Below are 21,391 nucleotides of genomic sequence, written 5' to 3' on the forward strand. Positions count from 1 at the left end.
TTATTCAAATATTTTAATCATCTCTAATAGACTAATTGTAAGAATAATTTAATGAATTTCTAAATGTTCATCAAAACATATATATATCGAGAAAAAGTGCACAATACTCAGATGAGATATCTTTTTATTCTGTTTGATTATTATAGCTCATCTTGTTAAGCTATTATTGATAAATTCATAACATTGAATTGCACAGTGAATTAAATAAAAATAATAAGAATTCTTGATAAATTCTTGATAAAAAAATATATATATATTGGATGTAAAAAGGACATATAAGAGTCAAGAAGGGAAATTAAAGGACAGAAATGATATTAAATGTAGAGAGTTTACAAAAACGAAATTACATGTTTCGGTTAAATTTTAAACCATCCTCAGATCGCAGAAACAGCAAAAGACCGGGTTACAAAAAAACATCTTGCTTTTCTTTGTAACGGTCTTTTGCTGTTTCTGCGATCCAAGAACGACTCTCAAAATTGAGCCGAAACATGTAATTTCGTTTTCGTAAACTCTCTATATTTAATATACAGGTTAGGGAATAAACTTATAATACAACCAGATAAAGGGGGAGAGGGGAGCGGGTTGATTTCTTGTACAAAAATAAGTCGAAAGTATAGAATTTTTTTCGTTTGAGGCTTTATTTTCGATAAAAAATTAAGTTTAAATATCATGTTGAGAGAATATGCGTGCACTTAATGAAGATACGCTTTGTGAAAAGAAACTGTATAAATGTATAGTGTTTACGTAACGTCCATATGACTTTACGAGTGGCAAGATTAAAGAAAATGTGATAAATAATTAAATTTTACTCATTTTATTAAGAAAAAAATTGCTAAAAATGTTGGTCCTGCTGCCACAAGCAAAGTTGTGCTCAAATTACACATTCATGGATTCTAACTAATGTCTTCCGATCTTTCACTTCTTCAGAAGTAATTTTTGTTTTAAATTTTATATATTAATTATTCTCAATCAAATTTAATTTTGTCGAAAACAAAGCTTCGAATAAAAAAATGCTTATTCTACACTTTCGATTTATTTTCGTACAAGAAATTACTCTCCAACTCCGATTGTATTATAGATCCCTGTATTATTTCTATCCATTAATTTTCGTGCTTGACTTTTGGATGACCTTTTTTATTTTGTTATTCGTAGCAAAGTAAAATATTAATAATTATATTAACATATATATTGTATCTGTTGTGTTCACTCAGTAATTGTTGACTTGAATACAAGGAAAAAGATACATTAACTTAGGTAAATTTTCTATCTGCACATAGATCAGTAGATTTCAGATTAGTAATTGTTCGTGATTGATTGCAAAGCGAGAAAAATGCAACGTGCTATATTCCCCGCCAAACTACTAACTTAATTAATGTGTCGAATTCATTACGCACGTAATTCCTGCGGATAAAGTATTGTGAGAAAAACTGCGAACTCAATGTCTAGCGTATAATCTCATATTACGCCCAGGCAAATGGGCGGATTAAATCTGACAAGTTAGTATTAACGTTAATGCGGAACGACTTATAAGTAAGCTGTCGATCGCGCGTGGTAATAATTAGTCTCGGTGGCAACAATGCTCTTCGTCTCGGCACAGATTGAAATGTATTATCCGCTTACAATCAAAACAGTAAGCGGTGACGTTACATTACCATATACATATTTATCATATTTATGCTCATAAGTGCATAATACTATCGAAGAGGAGAACCGAGTTTTATAGAAAAGTTACGCTCAATTCGAACAAAATATACTCGATACGATAAGGTCAAAAAACTAATAAAGGTTATTCTAAAAGTATAGATACGTCGGTCCGGAAATAGTTCCGGAAATATTAATTAAAGGTACAGATAAACACATCCTGTATTTTAACACATTATTATAGTTTATACAACATTGAGATATAACACAATTTTTATCCGTCAATCTACTAAAAGTGATCGGATATTGCGTAGAGTAACGTAATTAACTATTTATTTTCCAATATAATAAATCTTTTTTTTTTTTAATTTCACGTAGTTGACTTAAATTTCTTTGAAACCGCTCGCGATAAATTATTTATTCGCTCGTTAAGTAAATAAATAAATAATTTTAACTATTTGTTCGATATTTTAAAATTTTAGTAAAAAAATGCGTAATACGTAACCAACCAACCACGAACTTCTCGTGAGAAGTTTTAGTCGGGACTAGTTTTGTAAGCGACGCAGTTGCTAAAGTGACCACAAGAGAACGAGATGCCGGTTAAAGAGACATCAGAAGAATGCATTAATAAAGGAGGGAAGTTGCGGCAATGAACCTGGAGACGCGGTCTCTGACTCCATGAGAAACTCCCAGGACGGTTCTTTCCATTATTCCGGCCGCAGTGAAGTATCACTCCCGCAGGTGGACCTTGAACCTACAAGGATAGACCATCGGTTGTCGCCTGACGGTCGCATGTGAACGCACTCTACGCAGAAGCACGCCTTTTATACGCATTACGCTTGCACGTGCAGCAAGCGAATCGACGCATAAACATCCTATCATCTTCGAGATACGAAATAATATTTGCAATGTAACCGTAAAAACCACAGGAAGTATGAATTCATTGGCATTAAAACGCGTTAACTAACATAAATGTATCTTAATTCGTTATGTGAAAATATATTGCAAGATTTCCAAGAATACTAAGATTTCCAGTATAGTCATTGTTTTTAACTAGACATCGCGGAAGATTAAAAAAAGAAACATTGATCGCAATCAAGACGATAGTTTGAAATTATAAACAATAAGAATATTACAGAAGTTCCACAACTAAATTATACACACAACTTAATTATATAAGTGGTATTAATACATATTTTATAATTTTAGAACGAACTTTATAAAATTGCAAAAAAAAACTAGTTTAACGAGTTTTAACAGTTAGCTGCTAAAATTAATTAGATAATAAATATATTTATGAAAGACACACATAATATGTAGACCTTAAATTGATTCATAACTGTACAATAGAGTTGGTATTAAAATGTTAAAAATAATAAAAAATACAATCGAGGATAAAACTAACAATTCTCAATGTCCATGTACTTTAAATTGTTTTATTTATAAATGGTTTAAATGCAATATTTAAAAGTGTGGTATGTTGATATTCCGGTTCTCAGGAGGCTGTTCAGATCCCCTCCAACATAATCATTCAAGAGATCCAAAAAATGTAACTTGCTCACAATCATGCTCTATCGATCTAAATTGTTACAATCATGTTAACTGCAGAAAATATTCTTAACAAAAGAAGGTTACCATGTTTGTTAAGGCTTGTTAAATGAACTCTCCCAGATTACCCGATTACTTCAAGTCGCAAGCATACGAAGTCGGGGGGTGTGTCTAATTGAAAATTATCAGAAACTTACTGCATAGTGTAATCGTTCTCATGCACGTACTTCCTTTCGATTTTACTGCTCACCCTAACGTTCAATGAGCTCATTTCCTCCCCCGATCTCTGATCCGGTTCATGGTCGGTCATACTCTAGTCTTTTAAAGCGTTTAACTTTTAATCCTCGATAATTATTTAAAAATCGTCCATTCCATTTCACAAATATCGTTCCATTTTTTAAATTAAATTAAATTAATTTGATCGAAGATATTAAATCAAGTCTGAAAATTAAATAACATCAAGAGACGCAAAGTCTTCTATATTAAAAAAAAATTTCTTTTTTTAATTGATGTTGATATCAATTTGAATAATTAACAAATATAAACAATTGTTGTGGTATCACAACAGATAATAAAAATGACAATAAAATATATCTTTTCAGAAAAGAATAATAAAATTTCTTTCTGAAAAAAATATTTTTTTTTATCAATCTTATGAAATATAACGTAATAAAAGTATATTTTATACTGTAATGAATTGAGAAAAATTTCTGATTGAAAATAAACGAATCAGAAGATTCTGATCATGTCAATCAGAATTTTTATTATCTCTATTAGAATTATAATGGATTCAACCCGAAAATTCTGATTTGTCCATTTTCTATCAGAATTGCAACTGATGTAACCAAACTCTTTCCACTGTATATTCTATATTTAGTCGCAGTCATCACCGGAACTACTTCCCGCCCATGAACTTTTATTAATGCTTGTAACGTCAGCGAGGGATCAATTTACATGAATCATCCTAAATACGCTTGGTCAAATCGATCAAAGTTTACTGCGAAGTTGCAGTTGACTTTCTCGTCTTTCAGTTTATTGCTGTCGTCTGTAAAAAAAAAATTAAACTTTTTCATACGTCATCATAGAGGCCGTGTTTCATCGTGCACATAAATATAAGCGCTATTGCGCGCATCTTCGATTAACCTCTCGATAAATCATTCGATGTCGCATATCGCGCATTAATTAAATAGATAATTAACATTACCGCAAGTAGCAAGCGATGTTGTTTTATTGCCCATTGTTTATTACATATCTTCGTCTGTCATAAGTTCATCTGTTATATTACGAGTCTTGAAGTCGTTAAATCTATTGTTTCTATGTGTAATCGATACGAATAATTCAAAGAACAGATATATCGTGAATTAATGTAAAATTAAACTACACACAATTATTCGTTACACCTAAGAACCTAAAGCTAACATATTTTCTAAAACAAATAGTATAATATAATAGTTTGATAAAAACGTATACTGAGAAAAAATATAATCAATTTTAATAAATATTAGTTCAATATTGCCAACTAAATATTTACTTACTATACATAAATATTCGTTCAGTAAAATGAATGATTAATGTTAAATCAAATTAATGTTTTTCAAATAAATATATCTTTATATTTAATAAATATTTAGTTTGCAGTATTCAATTAAATATTTATTAAAATTGACTATATTTTTTCTCAGTATACGACTTGTCTACTAACAACTATTTTTCAATAATATTTTACGACATCTTTTGAATCAATTTACTACTCTAAAGTATTTGTATATTTCTTATAAGTATGTAGAAAAATCCTTGATATTTAAACAGTAATTTTCAATTAATACGTTTAAATGCTTATGTTCATTTTTATATTCATATGTGAAGATTTATAATGTGTCAATTACGCATATATATTTTATATTAAAGAAAAAAAAAACATCTCTATGAAACAATTGCGTGAGACTTTTATATAATTTTCTTATTGTACCACCAGGTGACATAAATTTAATTTAAAAAGTACATCGTAAATTTGAAGATGATGCAGCCGTAAAACCGATTTCAGCAAGATTTTCGAATTTTTATTAAAACCACTTTCAAAACAAGTGACTCATAAACACAACATAAATTCGCGAATTTGAAAGTATTACCGATCATAAGAGATAATACAGGACACTGATAGTAGTTTTGCTGCCATTTTGCAGGAATGGAACTCAGTCAAGGTCAAACGAGGTCAGGCATCTTAAATTTCGCCGGGGAAACTCTTTCACGTCTGTTCATGATGGAGATTTTACCATCGTAATCGAAGTCAATGAAATCTTGGGAGCAAAAGGGGAAGGTTTTTTTCATACGGAAATTAATTAGTCTAATTCATGAGGAAAAGATGTAGTGATAGATGTCGAAAGGTGTGAATTCTGGGATTTCCATTCTGGGATTCATTCAAACGCCAAAATAAATCAATACAAGCTCCAGATAGAATAATGTTTTGAGTATATTAACTTTTTACATCCTTTAAACACATCCTACAAGTATATAAATCCTTACATCCTTTACAAGTATATAAAAATATTCTGTACTTTAATGAGGTAAACAAAGATTAAAGAGCAAACTGTTTTTCAGTATTATGTCATATTTGATTAACGTGTTTAGATATATTAACAGCCAAATCTATTAAAGTCAAACATGTAAAGCCGATTTTCTGATATACAGACTGATTCCGCAATATTTTCAAATTATGTCATCATGAAATAACATATTTTATTTAAAAATAAGAAATTGAAATTGAATTTTATTTTTCACATTTCACGGATGCTTGTAAATCTGTAAATATTCAGAAGAAAATTTTATCAAATTATACACAATGAATCGTACAAATATATGTTAAGGTTATCGAATTACCGATATAACTGAATATTCGAATAATGTATGACAAGTACACTGTATTTAATAACTACATTATAAATTGTAAATTGCAGACACGATCTAAAGAATACTTACGAAACAAAGTTAGTTAAGGAGTTAACAACTTAGTTAGTCCAATGAATATCATCCGGACGCGCAATAATATATTATACACGAATTCAATTATTATAGATCACTGCTTTTATAAGCAAGATAATCCAGCTAATATTTCAAATACTGGTGCGTTCGGCAGTTAATTACATCGTAAGTGGAATAACCGGTTTGAAGCAAAAAAAATTATTCATTTGGATCATTTGCCATAACAAAAATTATAACGATTGAACATTTTCTTAAGTTAATAAAACATACATATAAAACACTTTAATAGATATATAAAAATTGTAAGTCTATATAAATAAGATTTAATTGTTCGTCGATTTATAATATATGCCCCGAAATTATGGCAATCCAGCAAAGAGAATAAAATTCAAAAAAAATATCATCAAAGTTGTATCATAAAATAAATGTAATATATTTTTGTTATATTAAAGATTTATATTAAAGAAATTATATTAAAGAAGTGAATTTGAATTAGTTTCAAATATTACGGTCAACAAATTAATTTAAATCTTTAAATATGTGTAACATTTGATCGAGATATCAACAAAACTCTATCTCAGCAGATATGATCCTTTCAATTGTAGAAAAGAAATTAGGGAACGTATAATATTTAATGAATATAAAAACAAAGTCGTGTCCGCTGTAATGTATGTTGCGTGCCGGTACGATAGCGGCTGCAAACGCGATTGCAAAACGTTCGTTCAAGCGTGATGTGATGTTCCTTAGAAGGCCAAGCGAAGAAACGTACCTGAAGGATGCTAACGGACTTTGTCTGCTCTTCTACTGGGTGTCCCGGTTGCTACTCTAGGACGACCATATATGAGAAGAGATCCGCGTATTATGTCGTGGAATGTTACTGATCTACGAGTTTCTCCCTCTCTTTTCTACTCTTTTCTATCTCGTCCGATCTCTACTGCGCTGATGATCGAAGATCATCTCGCTAGACTTCTCGAAGCCAGAGAGTTATTTGTCGATCAGTAAATTTGTCCATAATTATTTCTCTCGGAGCGATGCAGTAAACAAAAATCAAATATCGATTTAATTTCTACTAATAAAGTGACACGGATCAATTTTAATAATAAATAATAAAGACATAACTGCTTTAATTGAAGAACAATGTTAAAAGGAAATTATACCGATACAAAAATAGCAACATAATCAGAATTCGTCAATAGGCGTGACAAGTTATATCAATTGAACGATAAGATTAAAATTGATTTTAACGGCTGAAATTATTAGACGCACCGTAACACATTTCATCCTTTCGCGCGAACATGCGCTTTAAACGAACTTAAAAGTAGAGAAAATAGACGTGGAATTATAAGATACCGTAATAATTACCGAATAAGAGGATGTCAAGGATATCCTCTCTTCGAACTCAATTGCCATCTTAGCCAATAAGAAGTATATAAGATAGTAGTCAATGAAAACCAGCAACACATATATCATCGTTAAAACTTCAGCCTATACGTATACTTGATTTTCATATTTAAATACAATTTTTTCATTTTCTCCCAAGTTGTTTTTATTGTCTTCGTTATTTACGCATATAATTCAAGATTATATAATAAAAAAAATAATAAATAAGATAAAAGAAGGAATGTATGACTAGCGTGAACACATTGCCGATATTTAATAACAGTATCATTTTGCGATGAGTTCTTAAATTTTCCCATTCGATAAATCAACAACATGACTCATAAATGTAGCCTCGAGTGAACTGTATTTATACAATGATAAAACTTATAACATCATATGTAAGTGCAATGATACATTACATACAGTCGCTTTACGTCACCATAGGTGAGGCTTGTTTGCAATTTTGTTGTCATGAATAGAGTTAAGAAAAATATAAGCGATCGCCAGAAGCTCAATCGAGAGTGCTCGTTTTCGTTGCTCGACTGAATTTGCTACGGTTCGCACAAATGAGTTATTAAACGCTCCCATGAATACACCAGAATGACCCGATAAAATCAATGATTTACGAAAGAAGAAAAGTGATTACTTCCGTTCTACAAGTTCATTAATACGCGAATAACGCGCAAGAAATTAGATTGTAGTAGAAAAATTGAAAGCTTTATTTAATTTCTCTTAAATTAATAACTTTATCTGTCTGTCATTTTCAATATGTTTTAATTCTCTTTCTGCACTTTTTCAATAATTTTGTATATTTTATCTTTAAACGTAACGTTCTTATTAGAGAAAAATCTTTAAAAATATATCTATTCATTTATTAATCATTAATGTTTGCTTCAATGTTTATAATCTTTCTTATTTTAAGCATTAACATCTTGAACATCACAGATTAATTAAACCATGTATGTTATTACGTACGTTTAAATTTTATTAATTTATGATGCAAAATAGATTTTGTTACTTTTGAATTTTAAAATATTATTTTTTCATTGATTGATTATCAATTAATTAAATAATATTTTAATGATCATTTTACAAAATTTTCCATTAAAATTCATGTATTTATAACTTTATAGTTATCTTCAATATTCTAGTTAATTATTCTAATATTTTTTTCTTTGACTCTTTCATCAACACAATTAAAAAATATGAATGGCTCGGATAAAAAGCACTTTCACTGTTAAATTTAATGAGCATCGCGTATAAAAAATATCTCTTTCTTCATTCTTACTCAGCTTAATTAACAGACAAGAAACAATGGCATGGCACTTTCGCTTTGAAGAATTTTAAGGATACTATAGGAAAATGTTAATAATATTAAACAAAAACAACTTGTAAACGTTTTTATTCCACGATATCAAGCAACTTCTTATTTGTATTTATTTAGGTGCAACGTAAAAACGGCGATATTGCGTATCGCTTCTCAGTTTCCTTCCAAAAGAAGAACGAGAAATTATATCTATATAATGAAAAAGGAGGAAAGCCAATGAAAGGACGCCGACGGAAGGAGGATATGGCTTATCACGGCGGTTTTAAACAGGACGTTGCACTAACGTTCGACCGGATGATAGTCAGCTGACATATGTATATACGCTGATCGGTGTCGTCGGCTTTGTTTAAATTCCTTTGAATGTCCCAGTTAATAATTATGCATACCATACGGATGATATACGTTACACACACTGTATGCGCGTTTGCCATAACAGTCTTGCAATGACGCACGATTGACTAATTACGTTGGCTAATTACTCTTTGTGTATCATACGTCTTATTAGACTTACTCTACGACGTTCTAGTCTGAGAAATGCAAAATAAAGAAGGAAAAAAACACAAGTAAATTACCTTCTGATTTTTGTTCCTCAGTTTTAATCAGGGCGAGTTTAAATAAACATAGTATGGAATGAAAACATTTTCTAAGTTAAATAAAAAAATTAGGAAATTTTTAGCATTACATTAATACTAATTTTCACAAGTAATATTATTTGAATAACACAAAATAATAGTAATGCAATAATAAAACTCCAAATTTATGACAATTGCAAATTGTTAAGTTTATACTTTCTACGGTTAGACACAATAAAGTTTAAGTTCTTACTAAACAATAATAACTTTCTAGAAAGAAAATATAAAATGACTAATTAATTATTATTCATTACCACCTTGAAACTCGTAATATTTTCATGTGAGAAACACATTACACATCACGTTTTACTTATATGCGTCATAATTTACGCGGATATAATGATCGAGATTATGCAATTTATCGTAGAATTGTAAAGGTTAATTAGCACGTTCAACGACTGAATATGATATAATCCAATTAAATTAATTGCATTAAGTAATCGCAATATCTGATATGTTTAGTAATAATCTATACTGATACACAAATCTATGCATAAATGCAAAGAATAATTTTTCCACATTTATATTCATGTTAAATGTAAAACTTTTCATTGCATATCTAAATATAATTTCTCTTTATATTCCTTCGTAAAAATACTTTATTTCACTTAATTTATAACTATATTATTCATACATTCTATTACTATCAACCGAAGCATCGTAAAATATTTCGGAAATTTCTATACGTTAAATATAGATTATCGAAATCTATTTTTATCGAGACAGCATTAATAAAGAGATACAAAAAGTTGTTCATTTTGAAATAATATTCTTGACGATCCTTGATGATTTTTGATAAAAGTGCTTTTTTTCAAATTGATTATTATTTATTACACGCGCGTCCCGCGCGTAGATGAATCTTGCATCTATTTCTTGACATCATGCCGTTACAATGTGCAATTTACGTGGCTCCGGTTTAATCCGTATTTAATTATTGCATAGATTTACCGAGTAAGCTTCAGCTCTAGAAAATGCTGATGATTATAATTTGTTCGTGTATAAGTGAACTCCACGATATCCGCTATCAGTTATCACACGCTCTTGTCAACGAGCCGCAAATCGAGTTAGCTTGTCGCAAAAATATTACTATGTGCTGCTTATGAACGGCGCTTCAATACATCAATCTTACGATTTGCAAAACTGGATTTGTTGTGATGTACGAAGTCATTGAAGCCATATAATTATCCCTTCGGACATTGACGATCAAATCTAATCACATGTCTCTTTAATGATATGTTTCTATTTAGGTGAAGAAAATTGTAACATGATGTTTGTGTAAAAAAAAAGAACGTCATAATGTTATTAAATTGAAATACCTTGTCTCTGCATTCTTATAAAAGAAGTAGTTATGTATTATACATAAAATCAATGCTAAAAATTATATAGATATAATAAAGATAATTGAAACATATAAGCTTTTCTTTTTTTATCCATTGTCCAACTTCATGATAAGATTGCATTAAAAATTCCTATTTCATTTGTGCGATTTTTAAAGTTGATCGAGCGGCTTTCCTCTTGATCATCAAACTTTAGATGCAGAGACGACTATAAATTTTCTCAACACGTAGTAAGCTTATCATTGCATAATCTATTACATCATGAAAATGATAAAGTTTTTAAAGTCACTTAATAAAGTGTCACTTAATAAAGAGCGATAACGTTATCAATCGATTTTAATATGAGTCGTCTTTTACTGTATCTCATGCATTGATTTTATCAATGCATTGCCGTTGACAATAAAGCTTAAAACTTGTTTTTTTTTTGCACTTGACACCGAACACCGCATAAACAACGCGCATTCTTCGCGATCCTCCACTCGAAACTTCGTGGAACGTGGAACTTGATGAAAGAGATTACGCCACCTTGACGTGCGTTCCAGTTTCTAGTTCGTTAAGCGATCGCTTTTATTCAGCGTCCGTCTCGTGGGCGGCGATACTTATTCTTTTCCAACATTTGCAAACGCACCGTTAGATCGATTAGATAGAGTAGAAGCAATTTCGTGAATAAAATATGAAAATTATGCGCAATTCACGGCACGAGGAAGCACTCGTAGCTTCTGCTAAGCGGCGATCGTACTTTGTGTACATTTTCCTTTGTCCGCAATATTGTTCACAAGAATATCATTGCGCGCTTATTAGATAAGGCAGAGATATCATTTCATAAATGAATACTAAATAATGCGAATCGTATCTGGGAGATTTGGCCATAATTCTAACTTGTCACAATCACGCGCTGTTAAAATAATAAAGACTGCTTCTACTGTAACTATATTTTTATTGCAATCTTATTACTAAATATTTATTTATGAAATGAATTATTATTTATTATAAGCTGAACGTAAAAATAGCAGAGTATGCTTTGAAATAAACAAATTTATTTTGAACTACAGTCTTTTCTTTTACAGGCGATGCCCGATTTATTTACTATTAGGAGATGACGTCTATTATCGCATGCGTACTTAGATGTTAATCGTAAATTTTTATCAACAAGATATAATTTCGATTAAATATAACACACGTATTCGATTGTTTTTCAGTTGTTTTTTTAAATAAAGACTCATAGAAAAACAATTTATCAAAGAAAATTTATTATTTCGATTTATTTTAAAGGATAAAATTACTTTCATCTTTACTGTACCACATATATTTTAGTCCACTCTGAAAATTCTCTCAATTGGTCAAAATTTCAATATTTACATAATAATTTATTTTAAAAATATATAATTTAATCTCTACATGGAAAGAACTGTTCTGCTGAAGTATCTAAGACTAGATACAGATCTGAAAATAATTTTAAACTAAACTGGTTATTAGAATATCAAAACTTTTTGCAGCATTGGTCATGTTTGAGTCCCGGAGTTTCCTATATAATTATTTTAATGGTCCAATAAAATTATTTTTAGATCTGTATTTAGCTAAATTTTTAGATACTTTAGAAAAATCGTTTCTTCGTAGTATCATAATTAGGAGAAAGTACCATCAGATTTCCTATATAATTAAATCATGCACACGTTCTATATTTCAATCTATATTTAATTAAACGAATTATCTAAATATTTTACTAAATAGTATTAAAATGAAAATAGACAATATTGTATTTATTTCATTATAGATAAACGGAACAGATTTAAATTTTAAATAAAAGTCAAGTTATCTTCTAATTCATTGAAAAAAATAGAACAATAAAAATAATATTTTGAAAATTAGGCCTAGTTTTGCTACACATAATACAAGCAATATTTAAAATCCTGTGTAAAATGTCAATAAAAAGATATATTTATGATTAAAGACAAAACGAAGAATCAACAAGTGGCAAGCGATACCACAGCTTTATCGAAAAAATTATTGACGAAATCACTTTCGTCATTATTCTGCGAAACTCACTTCGCCGACAACAAAGGTTTATTCGGAATAGACGTGCAATATTTTGCAATGTAAATGTATTTGACAATGTGTTTGTCTGTAAAAAAAAGATTGAACTGGTGTTACCATATTACTGAAGAATTCATATACTGGAAAAAACGTATAATTATTTTGTTGATATGCGACTCTAACAAACACTTTTTTACTTTTTCACTTAAAAAATTGTGTTTTCTAATCAAAATTTGGTTATTCTGATCAAATTTCGATAAGAACAATACAACCAATTTAACAAAATTTGGTTAGAATAACTAAATTTTAATTTTAATTTAATGAAAAAATAAGAAAGTTTTTGTTACAGTTACATATGAACAAAAAAAAGTTATACGTACCAAAATATTTTTCTCAATGTAAACTTTTCGGCGCGACGAAAATCAGAATACATTTCCGAATTAATCGCTATTAAACGGTACAAAATGAAATATATCGCAATGTATTAGATTTGCGTGAGACACGACCGTTGAGCACGTAAGCATCTCGTTCTAGATACGCATTAAGAACGTAAATTAAGGGGATCCATGATTATCATCAGGAATAATCACCATTCAACGCTGATTCCCATTTCCGGATTATCTAATATGAGAAAGTAACTATCGTCTCTCGGATAAATCGCGCGAATCGTGTGCCTAATTTCTCCCATTTTCTGCTGAATGTCGGACGTCTTCAGTTTCACTTCGCTTCACCGCGAGAACGCGATGATGCGTTTTACGAGAAGACTGGAAATGAGTATGTGGCGTCCGAGCGAGAGAGACTTTACTGTCGAACGTCGAACGCTTTAGAAAGCGCCGCGCAGTTTCGGAACGTTTTACTTTGCGCAGCCTTCACAATAATAATTCCTCCTAATTTCGTAGTTAGTACGGTTATTGAAGGCGAATACAATGTTCATTTATATCTGAGTAAATCATCTGAGCTTACACAACAACACTCGAGTGGGTTTACTGGGTTTGTGCCTATTAAATATTTCTTATTGTCAATGACATAAAAGTTGATTGTCGCCACGTACGTTAAGATCAAAATTAATTCTGTAATAATTCTATATAAATTCAAATTTGTTTATTTATCTTTTCGCGTCGTCTTATAAAAATACGATTCATAATATAATTATTATATATGTAAAAAATCAGAATATGAAAAATATTATTTCTAAAATTTTATCTTTTAATCTAATTCAAATTAAAAAAATATTTGTTATAATTATAATCAAAGTATAATGAAATAAATTTAATGTAGATAATTTTCATATGACACAAATTTTGTTTATTGTAATCTGCGTGTAATGGTGTTACTTTCCCAAGCATTGCCGGATGATAAAACGAAATGTAAATAAACAGATTTCATTTCGTAAACTGTTGCTCGTGTTTCATCGACTTATGAGTAAGCAGCATAAAATAAGAAGATTGTTTGTCACAACTATCGTGACAGATTCAATATCGTCCGCTAGAGTCTTGATTTGATTGACAAGTGTTTCGAGGTGCTTGCAACGGCAACAATTAAATCAGTATACTCGTCTGAACGGCCAATGTTCGGTTTAGGACATGCGACAACCGTTACATATGTCGTACAACGGTTTAACGAGGATTCTCATAGTTTATTAGCGATATGCGTGGAGTGAGTGGAAGCGAGACGCAAAATCGAGGACAAACAAGTCACAGAGTATACAGGATGTCACGTAATTTTCTCGCGTTTCCTTTCAGTCACGTTTCTTGATTAATTTGAAGACGATTATTTCACACAACTAACACTCAATGAATATCTTCGTGACTGCAAGTTATTAAAATTCTCTATCAATTTATTCAAAAACTAATGAATAATGCAGCATTATGAATCATTTGTGTTTATAACATTTTTTTAATTTATGAAAAGCCTCTAGTTTTGTCATATCTATAAATTACAAATTTATATTGACAATTAAAAATTATATTGGATTTGACAATCATATTACAGAAAAATAGAATTCCAGAATTCAGAATAAAAAACAATGATTGGTAAAAGTAGACACCCAGTATACACGAAGTAAAACGTGTTTGAAATATAGAATATATTTAGATATATTATAATATATTTAGAATTAAATAATATATTTAGAATTAAAATTCCACTAGATATAATATATAAATATATATATAAACGTTATATATAAACGTTTTATAAGTACAAACATCGTCTCTGTCGAACGACACTATCATTCACATTCAATAACATTCTATCTGGCGCAGTGTATTAAAGAAAAAGTAAAATAATCAAATTATTTTACGCGAAAAGAAAGTTGCCGGTACCAGGATACCATTGAACTATATCGATCATTGCATCTTTTCCCGTGGTGCAACGTGATATTTAATGAAAATTTAGTTTAATGAATGCCTACTCTTACATAGAGGCAAGAAGTTAAATGAGAGCAAAAAATTTGTAAGTATCTCTTTACGGTAAATTACTTGCGCTATTGTATTTTGTTAGCTTATACTAATTTGGTTTATGGAACATCTGTTTCATTTGACACATGTTTTTCTTACAAAGTTAAATTGTTAAAAATAACAAAGAGATAAAATGCAATTTTAATATCAGCTTTATTCAATATTGTATTATTGAGGCTAATTTTATTACTAAATTATTAAATCGATTAGTAAATATAACATAATAATGATATATAATATAAAAAAATGGCATTATGTCTGTAGTATATAATTTTTACACATTAAAAACTAAATATCTATAACTAAATATCTATAGATGAATATTATTTATAAATATTGTAGTTGTTCATTCACTATCATAATCTTTTGCTTAATGAGATATTTATATTTACAGACATTTTCATAAATATCAATTCAAACTTTATTCACTTATTAAAAAAAAAAAAAAAAAGTTACATGCTACATTTTAAATAAAAAGATAGCTTTATAAACATTTGAAACACTTCTCTCATTTAAACGATTTCAATAAACAAATATTGTAATAAAATTTTACCGCAAAAAAACCAAGTCTTTTCGCAGTAAATATAATGTCAATTACTGTTCATAATTGCGACGTCATAGTTTGAATGAGTTCCTGATACTTTTTGCATTTCTAAAAAGAGAATTGCATTGAAGACTCACCTTCGGCTTATCCCGCTTTCTCCTAATGATGAGGCCGTCATTCTCTATGTAATCTGGCACGTCCTTTCGATTACTGAAGTTAAATACCATCGTGTTGTTCTGCTGATTCCATGGTTTCGTGTCCCAGAGACCGCCGCCGCCACCTCCAGCACTCGTCTTCTTTGTGGGTTGTATCTCATCGGCGCTCTTCAGACTCACCACCACTTTGGTGGGCTGTTCGATGCTCTTGACTCGATTGATCAGGTTCTTCTCGAGCTCACGATTGCTCAGATTCTGCTGTGGATGTTGTGCCTTCGTAGAGACAAGCGGCCGTATGATGCCGATCTGCTTCTGCGGCGGCGAGAACTCGCTTTTCTGCTGGCATCGTATCGTCTTCGTCTCGTTATTGCTCTGCGAATATGTCGCCGACGGTGATGTCGTCGTCGCTGTTGTCGCGATTTTGATTAAGCCCAAGCTACAAATGGCGCCGATGGGTTTATTCTCCGGTACAATCAGCTTCTCCTCGATATCCTTGTCGTCGCTCTCCTCCTCAGGCTCGAGCCTTTCTTGCAATCTCGACGATACTTTGGAGGTCATAATATTGGAAGGTGCACCTACCTTGTTCTTACACTCCATCTTTACGCAATAATCTTCTTCTGGCATCGGTTCATCCGTCGATTTTTGACCATTCTGCTTCGTACCCGGTAAATAACTCTTATCGCTCGTAGACTTGTCGCCAAAATTAAATTGCATTATCGTTCCTGCCTTGCCGATGTTGTCCAAGGCGATCTTGGAGATGGTTTTCGGACCATCAACAATCTCCTCGTCGACGTTCTTTTCTCCATCATTGAACGCGACGCGGCTCGATTTCGCATCCTCTTTCCATTCCACATTGATGGACGATTCTGGAAAGTGTGCTTGCTTGGGATTTTCGGCATTCGTTCTAGGAATCTCTTCGATTTGCGGACGAATAACTTTGGATTCCGTCTCCGTCTTCAAGGGTTCTCCTTTGGGGCTCGGTGATAGTGGCGGTTTGTGAAGTGGACTTGGGATTTGAATGCGGATCAAGTCCTTAATGGGAGAGGAGGGACTCTGCATGCCCTGCCTGATATCCTTGACCGGTGACGGCGAGCTTGGAAGTCTAGGCGACAAGATCCTCGGCGAGAGCACTGGCGTGACAGGCGGTGATTTGATAGTGATTTCCAGAGTAGCGGACTTCGATTTGCACGTCTGTGGCGGTTCCGGGCTGTTCGCTGGAGAGAATTTCAGCTTGTAGCTCGAGGGTTCCGGCGACGGAGAAGGCGAATGTGACTTTTCGATCTGCTGAAACTTGCTCACTACCGAGGATACCGATTGCACGATTGATTCCGTGATGACGCCGTCTATATGATACTCTTCCTTGCCATCCTGCGTCTCGATCAGTTCGGCGGTCGGCTTGTGTGGTAGCACGATTTTTTTCGGGGAACCGATGCCACCGGCGGAACGAGCACCGCCATTGATGAAAGGTTTCGGCTGCAATGGTGGCTTCTGTGCCAGCTTCTTCTGCGTCTGCGTTTGTGCTTTGAACGTGTCGTTGATGGTCTTGAAGGTAGCGATCTTCGCGGCGACTTCGCCCTTGGGCTTCAGCTTCCTCGCGGAGCTCTCGAAGATTCTCATCGTGGTCTTGACTAGATCCGGTGGCGGTCGCTCCGTTTCCGCTAGTACCGGTTTGATCCTCTTGGGCTTGTTGATTGGTTTGGGTCGATCAAGCTCACACAGGCGGCTCTCGATCTTCACGGACGTACGATCGACGAGAATGATGTGGTCGTTAACCGGTTCTTGGCGAACGCCGTTCGTCACCGGTCGAGTAACCAGAACCTGACGTGCAGTCGTCGCCTCGTCAACCGTCACGCTATTGTATCTCATCAATGTCTCGACGCTGCGTGCCCGCTTCATCGAGTCGTTGCCCCGAGAGGCGTTCCGGTACCTGTCGGTCTTGGAAGCAACGGCGGCGACGGCGGCGGCGGCAACGACGCCACCGCCGCTTCGCTTCACATACTTCCTGCTGGTAGTGATCTTTTCGTGACTGGACTCCTCATCGTCTCGGTCCAACAAATCCTCGAGGCTGGCTGCGCGCCGAAACCGTTGCACCGACGCGCGGCTCTTGTTCGTCTCGCGCAGAGTGAGGTTAAGGTATTTGCACTTAAGCTTGTTGACGATCCCTGGTCCATATTGCAGCTCCTCGGAACTGTCGCTCTCCGCTTCCTCGCTGGAAGCACGACTTGGTCGTGCGACGCGCAAACTTTTCAGTACTCTAAAGTTTCCACCATGGAACATTTCCTTATCGCATCTTCCGGTCAAGACGGCGCGAATCTCATCGTCGTGCTGCGATGACTCGTTGCTCTCGTTTCCTTCGTTCATCCTCGCTCTCAACGGTTTGCCATCCGCCGTTCTCGAGATCGCGTCCTCGTTTTCCTCGCCGATGTTGTAATCCGACAATTTTCGTTCCGAAGAAATTTCCACGAATTTAGCCGGCGCGCCGTTCACATCCTCCGCGTCCGAGCAGAGCGACAAATCCACCTCGAGACGCATGTTGTACGCGACTGGTAATGGTGAGGCAAAGTCGACGGCCGTTGCCGCCACCGTTGCTCCGCCGGCGACAGCGACGGCGTTGGTGGCGCCACCGGACGGCGGCCTTCTCGCGGGATAAGAGGAGGGGGAGGAAAGCAATGCACCACTATTACCACCAGGAGCCGTGGTATCCTCGTTGGTCGCTGTTAAGCGCGCCGTACGAAGCGCGTGATGCTCCGTCGCTGTGCTCTGTTCGGTGGCGACGACGCCGCCGACGCTTCCGTCGGGCGTCGTCGCGTTCGCCGACGTTACCGACGATGACGACGATGTGCCTATCACTGCGCTACACAACTTGACGCTCGCGCCGTTGTTCGCGAGGACCTTGCTCTGCTGACGGCGACGCTGTATCAGATCGCGCTTCCATTGCGGTACGTTGCTGGTGCCGCTCGCCTCGTTGCCGGCGCTCGTCGTTGCGTTGCTGCCGGCGGTAGCCATGTTGAACGCGCGCCGTCAGTATTCAAGTAACTCTCTCTTACTCTTTCTGTCGCTCGATCCTTCTTTCACCACCGGGCTTTCTCTCTTTCTCTTGTTCTCGCGACACCACAGAACACCGCGACGTACGCGCGTACGCACATACGTACGTTAACAACGTACGTCGTTCTTACGCGGTTTTCTTGACTGCGTGAAAGCTCCACCTCTTCATACTCTCGTACTTGAAGATTCTTACCGGCGACGAGTCGTACCGGCCACACACGATCGCCGGAAAATCGATGACTGCCGACATACGGTCGAGCACGCGCGCGAACACACGGTTTTGTGAGAGAGAGACGAAAGTACGTTCGTTGCTTCGTCCGTGTCTCTGGTCGTATCGTCCGAGCGGATGTTTACATGCTTTCGCGGATTCTATTGATCCAGATCCAGTATGCCTTTCGATTGATCGCAGTAAGAAAGGGCTCTCCGGAGCGTTGGACACTACGCGAAAATCAATCGCCTTTCCATTCTCTTTTCTCTCTCTCTCTCTCTCTCTCTCTCTCTCTCTCTCTCTCTCTCTGCCTGTCGCTATCAGTTGCTATCCCGCTCCCACCGAAAGAGCGGCACTTTTCTGTTTCGCAAAAGCGTTTAACCACGCGCGTCCACCTGCCGCTCTCGCGATCGTTCTTGATCGGTCTGCACCGCGTTGCCGCGAGCGATTGAAATGATTGAACGGGTGGAAAAACCACACCTGTGTCACGGAACAAATCAGAACACGCGTCGCACACGCGCACGGCACTGCGACGACAATCGACGATAATCGCGAATCCCGTCGTCACGTCGTCGCTGCAAGCGCGCGGCCAAGTGTCACGACTGTCACGAGAACTGCGATAAATACGCGCCGTCGCTCTAACGCGCGATGACTGGCATCACAGTCGATGTCCGCCTCCTGGACTCCTGGAGTGCGGCGGGCCACGGCGGTCGACGGCTGGCGGCACCGCGAGAGCCGGCCCACTCGACGAAATCGAAAGTATCTCTCGAAGCCTGCCGTTCTCGCGTGCGCGAGCGCGCGCGTGTGCGTGCGTCCGCTTAGCCCGTATTATATACGTATACCGAAACCCCTCGGCCGAGTCGAAAGGCGAAACGCGCCTGTCTCGCAGCTCGCAGTCTCGCGCTTCCATCTGCTACCCCGCGATTCCCGCCGCCGTCGATCGTCGACGATCGCCTCTCTCTCGCGCCGGCCAATAGCCTGCCTTTCTCTCTCTTTTCACTTCGATGCGTGTTTGTGTTGTATGCATGCGCAAGGCATTGTGTGCGCTGGCGTTGGAACGCGCGCGCCAAATCACCCCTCCTTTCTTACACTGCCTTTTTCCCTCTTTCCTCTCTTTCTCACTTTCTCTCTCTCTTTCTCTCTCTCTCGCTCGCTCGTTTGCTTCCTCTTTGACGCTCTCCCGCCGCGTTCGACTCTACTCCGTAATGTCACTCTAACAAGCGGCGAAGGCGCTTGCATCGGGCACATGACGCGCGAACACAAAAAATCGAAGCGTTAGGGTTGGCAACGGCGGGGACACGCCGCGGTTTTAAGGGCTGATCCGTTATTATCCCACGGTGTTGTATGCGAAATGGATCGTCCTCGATAATCCGCAAACACTATGTTTACGTTAAATGAGATGTTCAGGGTATTAGCAAATGATCGATTGATAAAGGCTTTTGATACGATTTATCTTGTTTGACAAATGAGTGTATCATTTCTGTTATGTCAGATTCTCTCTATCATCGATTGTTGTTTAAATTAGGGCGTGATAATAACTTTATTAATTATTATTAAATTGTTAAAAGTTATCATGCGCGAATATTTGGATATACGTCCTATAATATATGCGTGCAAATTTCTGTATTAAGATACTTAATACTTATGTGCGATGACCCGGAAATCCGCGATATGCGGAACTGTCTCATAACGAGCAAGTCATTGTAGTTTGAACCTGTACTCTAAGAAGTATGAGTATGAATTTAACACTGTGGGTGTTAAGGATTATGTGTATAGTCTCTGTGAAAAGTAACTGAAAACTTAGAAATTCATACGTTCCGTACAAAAATAAATGTTATATACATACAGTTCAGTAAGAGAGAGAGAGAGAGAGAGAGAGAGAGAGAGAGAGAGAGAGAGAGAGAGAGAGAGAGAAGGGTTGCATTTCTCAGCACTAGTTACACTTTTAAAAAAACCTTCGTTAAGAGAACCGTCATGGTTGTTTAGGTTGTTTCTTCGTTTTCTTGCATGACGAAGGACTTCGTAATGACGCGACCGCATTATTTCTCGCAAGTTTCTCGAGAGATCTAGGATATGCTACCTTGCATATGCGCAAACATGAC

The 21,391-nt window shown here is 35.4% G+C and overlaps 1 protein-coding gene across 1 annotated transcript in view; it reads right to left on the reverse strand.

Annotated features, from left to right (window-relative positions):
* LOC108687553 overlaps positions 1-19,815 on the reverse strand; it is a 43,265-nt gene extending 23,450 nt beyond the window's left edge. The window contains exon 1 of the mRNA XM_018193384.1: positions 16,019-19,815. Within this exon, the coding sequence (XP_018048873.1) occupies positions 16,019-19,042 (3,024 nt within the window). The 5' untranslated portion in view covers positions 19,043-19,815. The remainder of the gene's footprint in view (positions 1-16,018) is intronic.
* Positions 19,816-21,391: the final 1,576 nt, after the last annotated feature.

The sequence above is a fragment of the Atta colombica genome, unplaced genomic scaffold (assembly GCF_001594045.1).
Source record: "Atta colombica isolate Treedump-2 unplaced genomic scaffold, Acol1.0 scaffold207, whole genome shotgun sequence".
Classification (NCBI taxonomy): Eukaryota; Metazoa; Arthropoda; class Insecta; order Hymenoptera; family Formicidae; genus Atta; species Atta colombica.